The sequence below is a fragment of the Perna viridis genome, chromosome 2 (assembly GCF_037379345.1).
Source record: "Perna viridis isolate PV_CMFRI_1.1 ecotype Kerala chromosome 2, ASM3737934v1, whole genome shotgun sequence".
In the NCBI taxonomy this organism is placed as follows: Eukaryota; Metazoa; Mollusca; class Bivalvia; order Mytilida; family Mytilidae; genus Perna; species Perna viridis.
Genome location: NC_142446.1, coordinates 59,686,981 through 59,699,617, shown reverse-complemented (window position 1 = coordinate 59,699,617; position 12,637 = coordinate 59,686,981). Strand labels below are relative to the sequence as shown.

General features: G+C 33.0%; 1 protein-coding gene across 1 annotated transcript in view; it reads right to left on the bottom strand.

Moving 5' to 3' along the window:
- Positions 1-12,637, bottom strand: part of LOC148626287 (poly [ADP-ribose] polymerase tankyrase-like) — a 172,023-nt gene that overhangs the window by 92,125 nt on the left and 67,261 nt on the right. Inside the window, exons 19-22 of the mRNA XM_088570167.1 lie at positions 12,111-12,210; positions 10,034-10,155; positions 6,837-6,896; positions 4,554-4,679 (exon numbers count right to left, since the gene is read on the bottom strand). Of these exons, the coding sequence (XP_088426293.1) occupies positions 4,554-4,679; positions 6,837-6,896; positions 10,034-10,155; positions 12,111-12,210 (408 nt within the window). The remainder of the gene's footprint in view (positions 1-4,553; positions 4,680-6,836; positions 6,897-10,033; positions 10,156-12,110; positions 12,211-12,637) is intronic.

Here is a 12,637-nt window from a genome sequence, read left to right as displayed (position 1 = left end):
TTTTTAAATACAGTCAAATCTCAGAAGCTCAAATTCAAAAGGATCATTGAAATGTGCTTGAGTTATCAGGAGTTTGAGATATTGAAGATCATATATTTCATAGAAATTGCTAACTTCCTATGAAGTTTTGTTACTTCTTGGATATTTTTCAAATCAAAAAGAGAGTAGTACTGGATACGCAGACTAGGTACTGCAATACCTTACGGATGCAATGACAACATCAAAAGTATAGGAAACCTTTCAAGCCAATATAACAATAACATAAATGTGATGAATTTATTTGACAAAAATCCAAGACAGGAAAGGAGTCATGGCCATCGCCACTATACGTTACATAAGTTACATGATGTCTCCATAGATGGCCTCCTTCCTTTCATACAAAAACCTCTTGGACTTCATCACATTAGAACCAAACTTTATTCTATACCTCTCACTCTACTACACTCCCTTTACAAAACAAGTCTTGACCCTCCTGTTTCTGACCCCATCTGATCATTATACAGACTTGTTGCCATCATTTTGGATATTGGTTTCCACAGACTCTTTAAACCAGTTTGTGTGAAAAGTCAAAATGAAGAAAAATGATCATTTCTTCCACTACCGTTTGTCAACAAAGGTATAGATGCAATTAATTTGGCTAACATCCTCCATCACAAAAATGGTACCAACAAAATTCCCCCATATTTCAAAGACAAATCCATACCAATTATTTCATATTCCTATACTTCACCCATCGCATCCAAAATTTTCAATTATAAAAGGCTATTGCAGAACCTCGAGATTGAGGATGTCAAGGCTAAACCACCTGACTGTTCTTGCAAAACCTCTCCATTCAAATATGGTCCTTCTGGTCACGTCATTACGAGAGATTTAACCATTATCGAAAATGAATCTCTGCATAATATCCTTTCTAAAGGTCCCAAGTACCGTGAACCACACTCCATAAATTGGAATTATAACTTTAAAGTTCTTATGGATGCCGTCGAGGACTATGCAAGAAAATGGACAAAACGAGAACAAGAAGACATTGATTCTCTGTCAGAGTGGTTAAAAGCCGTGAGGTCTTTAATTTTGGAAAGAATGAAAGTTTTAAGTAGGTCAATGAGTGCCAAGGCTACATCAGTCTTCAAAGACCCCGATGTAGCAAAAACACTGTCTACTATACATGACAAATATGTTGTCGTACCAGCAGACAAAGCCCAAAACAACATTGTTTTTGTCTGCAAAACGTTTTATATCCAATGTTTATTGTCAGAGGTAGATGTAAAAAATAATAGCAGTGATAAGACCTACACTGCTACCACTCTCTACAAAGAAGAGATTGTGGAAAACCATAAATCTGTGCTATCCTCTTTTGGTCTCTCTACCAAGGACGATGATTGTGATTTACCGTCTATGTACTGGATTCCTAAACTTCACAAGAATCCATACAAACAACGTTTCATAGCTGGATCTGCAAAATGTACCACCAAACCTCTTTCAAAACTTTTAACTTCTATACTCACAACTGTCAAAGAGGGTCTACAGTCCTACCACAACACTTGTTACTCCCGTAGTGGTATTAATTCAATGTGGATCCTGAAAAATTCGAAAGATCTTTTGGAGACAATCAGTTCAAGACTATTATCTGAATATAATAGCATTAAAACCTATGATTTTTCAACACTGTATACTTCTATTCCCCATACTCAGTTAAAATCCCGACTTAAAAACATTATACATCTTTGTTTTTCCCAAAAAGATGGTACACCTAGATACAAATATATAGTTCTTGGTAGAGATTCCTCATACTTAGTATGAAATAATTCCAAATCATCTTCCAAATATACAGAGGAAGATGTCTACAAAATGCTGGAATTTTTAATTGACAACATATTTGTCCAGTGTGGTGGACGTGTTTTTCAACAAACGGTCGGCATTTCAATAGGAACAAATTGTGCTCCTTTACTTGCTGACCTATTCCTTCACTCTTATGAGGCTGACTTTATAGCTGATTTGATCAGAAAGAAAGAATATCGTTTGGCCAGATCCTTCAATCTCAGTTTCTGCTATATAGATGACATATTATCTTTAAACAATCCTAATTTCGGGGATTTGATACATCGCATCTACCCAAAAGAACTTGAGATAAAGGATACTACAGACAATGTGAAGTCAGCCTCATATCTTGACCTACACTTAGAAATCGATGGTAGAGGAAAACTATTGACCAAACTTTACGACAAACGTGATGACTTTTCATTCAGAATTGTCAACTATCCTTTCATCTGTAGCAACATCCCTTCGGCTCCTGCGTATGGAGTGTTCATATCACAACTCATAAGTTATGCCAGAGCTTGCCGAAACTACACAGACTTTTTGTATCGCACTAGAACTTAAACAAATAGGCATCTGGAACAGGGTTATGTTGCTACAAGATTGAAGTCATCACTACAGAAGTTTTATGGTCCTTATCATGAACTCGTGGATCGTTATGGTGTATCCATAAGCACTGTGAAAACTGATTTATTCAATGGGTCATAGTTTTCCTTCCCTCGTTTGTCTACCCCGGACTTGACTATTTATGAGCAACTCGGCGGGTGTTTCTAGAAAAGCAGAGGACACTAACCCTACCAGTGCACCTGGTCCATGCTCCCAGTTTTTAGTAGAGTCCGAGTTTCTCATTTACTTTTGTTACTTTGTATGTATGATTTTAGTTACTTTATGTTCTTTGTTGTGTATGTCTGTTTTCCATGTCTGGCCTTTGTCCCCAGATTACATTCTTTTGATTACCGCTATAACCTTGGTTCCCTTGATTACTCTTTCATTCACTTTAAGAAAGTTATATTGATTTGAGGACATTAAAAATGCTGCGTTTGCTTTTAAAACTTTCAGAAGTTGAGTTCCTTGGTCAATAATTCGTTTTCATCTAACTTTCTTTGATGCTTTCATTATGCTGACTTCTCAAGAACATTCTCTACCTAATTAGTGATGACTTTTAAAAATATTACCTGTAATTAACTAAAATTACACTTCCATTAAGATAGGGTTTCAGTTTTTTCACACCTTTAATTACCCAAGCTGACAAAATGACTGAGGAGTTCAGGGAGGGTTATTCTCTAAGATTTATTAACGAAGGGACTACCGAGTCAATTACAGAGTTCAAGAAGTCAAAGTTCAAATACTTCCAAGGTTACTTATAATGCTTATATATGAGAAAACTTTGGTACCTAGTATAATGTTCAAGAAATCCCAAATGTTTTAACATTTGACATTTAAGTTCAAACAAATGACGTTCAACTGTAGTTGTAGTCACATTTGTTGTATGGCACCTTGCTGTACAGTTTTAAAAAAAGATCCTTTCACTTATTAGTAAAATTATTTTCTGAACCAAAAAAGGCCTAGCTTCAGACAGCTTCTTAGCCCAAAATTTATAAATGATTCAAGTCATAACCCCCAAAACCTATCCACGCCTTTCTAATGTGATATGACACCTTGTGGTAGAATTTCAAAGAGATCCATTAACCTAAAGGCAAGTTATAGGCCCCATTTTCTCCCGTAATTCCTAATAAGTTCAAGTCCCAACCCCAAAAACACTCATAGATTTCCTTCTTCAGTATAGCATCTTGTGAAACAATTTCAAAGAGACAAATTCACTTATTATCAAGTTTTGTCTGGACATTTTGGTGCCCTATCATAAGACCCTTGGCAGAATAAAAACCAAGTGTACAGGATGAAGATGTTAACATCATACAACTGAAATAAAACTTGAAGTATCAAATAAAAACAGCTCATGGCTATGGATTTATCTTATCAAATTTATTTTCTTGTTTTGGACTTAACCCTGATGCCCAACATTCATGTACAGTTTCATAAAAATCCAATAAAATTGTTCTTCAGAGCATTGATCTTCCATGTATTTTTAAAAAGTTATTCTTATGCAAAGAGAATTGGATTCTTGTCAAGTTAAGAACTATTTTGGTCAAAAGAAATACAAGAAGAAGTCTGTGAGCAATGGCTCACTAGTGATACCCCTAATTTTAATCACAATATAAGGGAAATAAACAAAGTTCTCATTAAACAGGAAGTTCTTGTTGAATTTTTGCAAAAATGAATTCCACCATATGTCATACCTACAGGGGAAAAGTGCTAAATTTCAAGCCACTATGATGAGTAGGTACTGAAAAAAGGTGTGACAAATATTTGAAGCAAAAAATAAACAAAGTCCATTGTAAACAGGAAGTTGTCAAAATTTTCTGAAAATGAATCCCACCATATGGCATACATACAGAAAGAATGTCTTAAAAATCTTAAGCCCCTGTGATGAGCAGTTGCTGAGAAAACAAACAGAACAAATTGTCCAAGATGCACGGACACAGAGACAAGGTTAAAACAGTATGCCCCCTTCTCATTCCGGGTGGGGGTATAAATAGTAAGCAAATAGAACTGAAGTGAGTTGCTACTTGAAAACCATCTAATTTTAGTAAAGTCTCAATTTAGGTCATGGAGTTTCCCATTAAATCACAAAATGAGAGTAAAAAAATGTGTGACTTAATACATTGGATGTAGTTTACCCTTTGTATTGCAAGTGTAATTGCAGTTTGTCTCTTATTGGTTCTGTATGTTGGTTTGCATCCAGCATCAATCAATAACTCTGCTATTTTTAATGTGAGGTCCATTTTTTCATTTTTCTTTTTTTCCTAAAAATAAAAAATAAACAGAACTGTATCAGCACTACAAATATTGTGAATAATACATCAGCTTTGCTTGCACTAAAAACTGGGAATACTTATACCTGTTTAGTTGGAAATCACAGATGAGAGGACAGGCTGACACTCAACTACAATATTTTTAGAGGGTAGCACATAACACCTCACCACTTTGTGTAATGGGGAATAAAAACTAAGCAATGCTAACATATCCTTCACTGTCCATGTCGTAATCCAAAAAATTAATCCCAGTCTTCTTTTTGTGGAATTGCACCTTGTGGCTACTCTTTCAAAGAGATCCAATCACCCTAAGTCATGTTATTGTCCAGATATAAATGGACAACAACAACAAAGACAATAGCATGATACCAATAAAGGACAGCAATTTTTTCTGTGGTCATATAAAATGTTTGATGGAATATTGATTGACAAATGAATAAACAATTAATAAAATCCATACAACAAATTGACATCACCCTAGTCGACAGGTTCCTCATGACAGGTTTGAGTCATACTACTTCAAAGCATATAGAACATTTCTTATGATTAAAAATACATGTTTATGTTTATTTCTACTTCAACTAAAGTTTGACAAAATTTGGCATTGTTTGGATGTTCCAGGGTGCACAGTTCTGAAGTTGTTGCCATTGGGTTTTAGTGAAAAAAAGTGTGACATTTAATTTTCCGTATAGGAAATTAAAAACATGTATCATACTTTCATTTGATGTTATATAGGTTACCATAATATTTAGAATTCTATTAGGTACCAGTATCGTATTGCATATCCCTGAGCGGGTGTACGTCAAAACATGGATGCCATAAAAATATAGTGCATTTTCTTTTTGCCTCTCTACAAACTAATGTTTTGTCAAAAGACATGAACAATGACTTAAAAAATAGAGCAAACATCACACTGTAAGATGAAGAACTTTTTTAAAAGAAAATCTAACATAATATCATAAAAATGTTCCACTGAAAAGGTCGGTTTGGTGAGTGCAAAACGAAAGTGAAAGTAGGGAAAATGGCTATTTATAGTTCAAGACAACTTTTCTGTCCAATCTTCGTGGACTCACCCTATTTTCTTTGCGGGAAATTATTTTTTCACATGTCCTTAGAAATGCTACATAAGTGAAAGTTTTATTGAATCAATTTACATATTTTTTAAAAAATCCTAAAAATATGCACTTCACTATAGAAGTCTATGGGAAAATTAATACGATACTGAGACCTAGTAAGCCAGTTTTTCAAGTAAAGTTGGATATTCAGCAAGTGGTCTTTACCAGCTGAAAAAAGTAGTACCCCAATACAGGTAACACTTTTAAGATGAATTAGCCAACTTTTGAACCTGATTTTTTATGGTAGCTCAGGTTTTTTGCATTTATGGTTAATCTTTACCAAATTTGGAAATGCATTTTGTTTTCATGAATTTGTAGGATATCAGTTCAATAAAATTATTATCTTGACTATTTATGATGAGCATATCTATATTCAGGTAACCTAAAGCAAGTAATACTTCTGCATAAAGGATAGTTTTCAAGTTACAACACATTTTAAGTATGTGGTTAGGACTTGAAAATAGTCATTTTCCATACATTGCCTCTTATATATGAAAAAATGAATATTTTTTTTATTTTTTGTTTTTCTTTCAAATAAATAGCTAAAATGAGTTGCCATATAACTGTGTGGTTGATTTAAACACAGAAATGTCATAAATATACAAATTTAATCCAACTTCCATATGGGGGAGGTTAAACGGAACAGCTGTTATTTTGGCTACGCCTAGGGAAATTTATGTAAAAAAAATTACTGTATTTGTCATATCAGTATTAAAAGAAATAATTCCTTCCGGGGGTAGATTTGTACTCATTTTAATGTGAGTACAGCATTCATATTCTCATTTAAAAAATAATCGAATATAAATGCTGTACCCATGTTAAAATGAGTACAAATCTACCCCCTCCACAAATTATTTCTAAAACACTGAATAACATTGATGCTGAAAAAGTATATCCTTAGTCTTGCCATCTGCATCATTTGTTGCAGGCCAAAAAATTAAAACATGTATATCAAAAATTGTTTATCACATATTACTTCAAACTACTATTTATATCCACATTTTTCTTTACAAATCTGAAAAATGACACTTACATCTTCAGAATCTCTTCTCCATCTGGTTTCCTGTACATTATTTGCTGCTAAATGATGTAACTTGAAAAAAAGGAAAACATATATATTTTTGTGTTGTGGAGAACTTTATAATAATGTGAAGAGCAGGTCAGCATTGTATTTATCAAGGTTTTTCCCAGACAATGGAAATACTTGTATTTATCAAGGTTTTTCCCAGACAATGGAAATACTAACTGTAATTTTTTTTCTTCCACTGTGAACTTTTTGGGATGTATTCCAAATAAGTCTTTTTAACTTCAAAAGGTATGGAGTTACCCTGCTAAGCAGAAAAAAAACCTGTCATAACAAAGTTATGTCCCTTTATTTGAAAAAAAAACACACACACAAAACTTTGCCCCTTCTCCTCCTACACTATAACTATTAAATCAACACTATTTATGTTATTCTGTTCATTAACACTTCGTGTTCTGCATCCTGGCAGTTTGAAAAAAAAAATATGAACATCATATGAAGATTTATTGCTCTTCAAACTTTGATACTAATTTTGAAATTGAAAAACTGAGGTCCTGTGAAAATGTAACAAACATCTAAAAATGAAATGTAAACTATTTACGTTATCATTCTTGTTAACAATCAGTGGTCAGGTCCTTAGTGGATCAAATTTTTTATCAGAAACTCTGGACTAAATAGCCTCTATTTGTAGTCATATTTTGAGTTCAATCTACTGATAAAGTGACTCTGATAGTCTTAATCCTTGACCCATTCAAACCATAATGATCCTTTAGAACCCTCATACCAATGCAGAAATGATCCTTTGGCACCCTCATCCCTATGCCCAAATTATCCTTCAGTATACATGAATTTCTATTTTATGACTTTGTTTTTTGAAATACAGATATGTGCGTCAAAATAACTCAAACTCCCAATTAAAATAACTAGCTTTTGAGGATCATCTTGCTGATTTTATCAAGGCACTGTTTTTGTTATCAATGAAGCTTATCAAATTATTTTTCTAAATAAATGGGGAACTTTCACAAAATGGCAGTCAATTTTAACACTTTGATTTGTTTTTAAAAATTGTCAAATTTAATATTTAAAATGATTTGATATCCAGTTGTCCTAACAATCTTTGCCTAACTGGTTTTCCATTGAAGACTGCAAAATATATTCAATCAATCTTACAGAAAGCTGCCCATTTTGTCTGTTTTGAGATTTTTGGTAAAGTGATTGTGTTAAATAGCTTGTGATGGAAACAACTGAGTTTAATCAATTAAAAGAATCTTAAACTCAGTTGTTTTCATGTGTTTATTTTAATTTATTTAAAATCACAAGTTCTAATAATAGAAGAAAAAAAACTATCACTAAGATAATTATGTAAACAACAGATCACATTAAGATAATTATGTAAACAACATAACAGATCACATTAAGATAATTATGTAAACAACAGATCACATTAAGTATTATACAAAGGAAAGACACAAAATATAAGTGGCTTTACAACTTAAAATTATATTGCTAGGTTGTACAAATATCCAATGGCTACTTTTCTGGTAGTATTTCTAAAACTTAAATTTCAAAGAAAACAGCCACAGAATTTGTGAAAAGAATGTTATTTATATCCTGATCCATTTACCCAGGTTGCACTTGGTTGTTTCTGAGATATTGTTTTTTACATCCTGGACAAAAAATCATCTGATTCTGATGAATTTGATGGTTTTTATCATTCATGGGCTCAGGAAGCCGATGCTAGACATCAAAAACTATTGCAAATATATAATGGGGATGGTGATACTGATGCTGATTGTTAAATAAGTTCTGAGGAGTCTGACATTGACAGATTACCTGGACCTTCAACTTCCTTAAATTGTTTTTGAGTGTAGCATTCATTAAATTTCAAAGAAAACAGCCACAGAATTTGCGAAAAGAATGTTATTTATATCCTGATCCATTTACCCAAGTTGCACTTGGTTGTTTCTGAGATATTGTTTTTTACATCCTGGACAAAAAATCATCTGATTCTGATGAATTTGATGGTTTTTATCATTCATGGGCTCAGGAAGCCGATGCTAGACATCAAAAACTATTGCAAATATATAATGGGGATGGTGATACTGATGCTGATTGTTAAATAAGTTCTGAGGAGTCTGACATTGACAGATTACCTGGACCTTCAACTTCCTTAAATTGTTTTTGAGTGTAGCATTCATTAAATTTCTTCTCACTGAAAGTGACAGGTATGCACGTTTACAAAAAAGAATTGCATCCAAATGAAAATAAAATGTCATGATCATGTCCAACAATAGCTTTTCTGAGACTCTGTCAAGATGGGCATTAATCAGAAACCTTCAACGGAGATGTATTGGTCTACTGATTCATTTATTCTTCTTGCTTTGTTTTATTGAACTATGAGCAGAGATCACAACCCACAGATTATGAGATTTCTTAGAAGAAATATAACTATAGATGAGACAATGACTCCATTAAAGGTAGATTATAGTTCAGACAATACATGCCTCAAAAACCTCACAAATAGGGAGTGAAAGCCTGGGTTAAGGTGGGTCAATAACTTTCCATGTGCAATACATTGATATGTATCCCGGTAGTAATAGAAATCCACAAGAAAACCTTGGGTCATATGTAATGTAAAGGTGTCTACATAATTCAAATTTGATAAACTGTAACTATCATGTTTACACTGACAACTTCTAGATTTGGCACAGTGAGATACAACAGAAGAGGTCTCCCTTCACATTATCTGCAAAAAAACCTGTTGGCATTAATGAGAGGGGTTATATGAAATTTCAACAAATGTGATGTCTAGATGCCTCAGAATGGAAAGACAAGAACAATGAAAATGTCTACATGTTGTCAACTATCCAAAACAATGGAACATCAGAGGTTCAAATGGTAGCAAACCAGGATGGAAATTTCACCAGAGAACTATTTCCATGTCCCAAGTCTGTAAAAGATGATTTCACTTACATGGGAGGATTAGACACAGCAAATCAGTATATTCAGTACTACTGCTTTAAACACAAAACATAAAATGGAGTATCACGCTGATTGAAATTACAATACTTAATATTTTTGAGTTATTTCAACAGACCACAGACCGTTTTGTTTTTTCCATTATGGTTTCTAAGGGTTTGATATAAAGTTTTGACTACTGGGTTTTTATGATTTAAATTATTAAAGGTAAATATTATAGAACTTACAGCATTAAACCCATTAATGTCACTGATTGTAGGGTCACAACCTTTCTTCAGAAGATAGATGACTTGATCTTCTAGACCATTCTGTAAACTGCTACTACAGGCTAAACACAATAGAGTCATTCCTGCCAAAATAACAAGATATATACGCCATACCAGTATGTTTCCTCACCGTGGCTGAATAAGCTATTGAAATATAACTAGAGAAGAAGTTCATTGTTAAAGTGAAAAGAGTAAGACAATTTGTCAAATTCAGAAGCAATGGATAAATGATATCTGGTTTAGATTATAAAACATTATAAGTTTCATAGAGACGCATTAAAATCATCTTCGTCCCATAAATCGAAGAAAATTCAAAAATTCAAAAATTGTACAAAATGGTTTTGTAGCATGCACATCTACAATACAGCATACCAAATATCAGAAGAATTATTTTTAAAGTGGTTAAAGAAAGTTGTGTTCACAAAGACTTCTAAAGAAGCTCAAACAAGACCTATACATGTTTGGACCTTTGTCACCATCAGATATTTACTAGTGTCTTCATGACTTAAATATGTATATAAACTATAAGCAAGTCGAAAACTACTGTTTGGTTATAATTTTTTTTTTTTAAGTAATGTACTCCAAAAATGCCTCAGTTCAACAAGCTAACAATATAGAAAAAATAATAGAATTTCTCCAAAATAGGTGGTGCCCATCATCAATATGTGTATAAATACTATGTTTTAATAATTTTTTCGTGTTATTTGTTTCATACTTATTGATTTACAGATACACAAAATATGTAATGTTCTCAACATAAAGTGACAAAAATGGCTAAATGTGATATGCTAAAAACTAAAAAAAAATATGTGGCACTTGTTTCATACTTTTTGAGTAACAGATTATGTAGGTACTGACACCAATATAAAGTCACAAAAGTTGGCTTAGTTCAGCATATGGAAAAATGTAGTAAAATAAATGTATTAAATGTTTCTTTAATAGGAGGTGCACATCTTCAATATAAACACTGTGCAAGGTTTGAATACTTAGGTAAAGCATGACAGACAATGGGTCAGATTGACAGAATCAACCACCTACTAGACCTGATTTCACAGTACCAGTGTTAATGATGCAGAGTTCATAGATCAAATCAAAACAGTTTAAGAACCTTAGTGAGTACAATCACATATTCAACACGTTCACATATTAGACTCTCAAATAAAAAGTATATGAACAAAAAGTTCAAAGGGCCTTAATTCATAGAAAATTTCAAAGAAGCATAAAAATGATCTGTAACTCATCATGGTACATTGTAGACTAAGACACCAGAAAAAACCTCAATATCTGAAAGTGTTGAGAAAAAAAATCAAAAACTTTTATTTTCATTAAATTTTCTCAATCAAAGGCCTGTTAATTCAGTAAAAATCAACAGAGCAGAACAAAATGTAAATTTGAACTGTAACTCATCATGGTGAACTTAAATACCAAAAACAGCTAAATATCTGCAACTGTTTAGAAAAAAGTCAGGAAAACTGTTATTTTTGTAAAATTTGCTAATGCAAAGGCCCATATTTTTGGTAAATTGATAAACTAGAAACACTGTGAGCAATGCTGACTAACTTGATACTCCCCACTCCTCCACTTGATAACATACACCTTATGATCTCCAAATTGATTACGGTAAAAAAAAATTTTGTAGGAAGAGTAACAGATAAGAGATGCACCCCTCTTTTCTTCATACTCAGAGATGACAGTCCATGTTTTGCTATGTGAAACCCCCAAATTGAATAGATTCAAAATCTAAAATAGGAGGTGCACAACAGGAACATGCCATGAAGAATCTGTAAAAGTTACTTCCATTTGGTGGTATAGAAGTAACAGATAAGAGATGGGTAATAGAAGGAATGAAGTATGGACTGACAATGAATAGACAGACATCCCTATCACTATATACCACCACTTTGCAAGTGGAGGTATAATTATCCAAATATTCAAATTATTTGTAATGCTTGCCAAGGAATTTGTCTATTGTCTCTATATAAATTTACATCAACATTCAAATGATGGTTCACTATATCTCTTATTCAATGTAAATCACCTGTGTCATTCTTGAAATTGATATCAACACCAGGCATCTTTAAAAGGAAGTCTACCAGCCCCATATGTCCTTTCATAAAAGCCACACCAACAGGAGTTATCTACAAAACAAGAAAATGTAAAACAAAAAGGAAATCAGCTTTGTACTTTTGAGTCAACTAAAGGCTCCACAAAGCCTGAATAGCTCACCTGGAAAAAAGAAATCTTAATAGCAGAACAATGATAAAATAATTCACATTACGGAAACCTTAACTGTTCTAGCTAGGATTTGAAAATAGAGGGGCACTGGGAACAGGGCACTTTAACAAGCATGTTTTTTTTTTTTCAACCAAAAAGGGACATCGGTCTTAGTTTTTTTAAGATAAATGTTTCCATCATCAGAAATATCTTCCTTCATTTTCTGCTTTTCTTGTATGTTTGTATTCTTATTGCATATCTGCCAACTTTTGAAAATGAAGGTGGCACAATGTGTGAATGGACAGTGTTGGGGTCATATTTCGCAAACTGGATAAGTTTTACTATTAATAT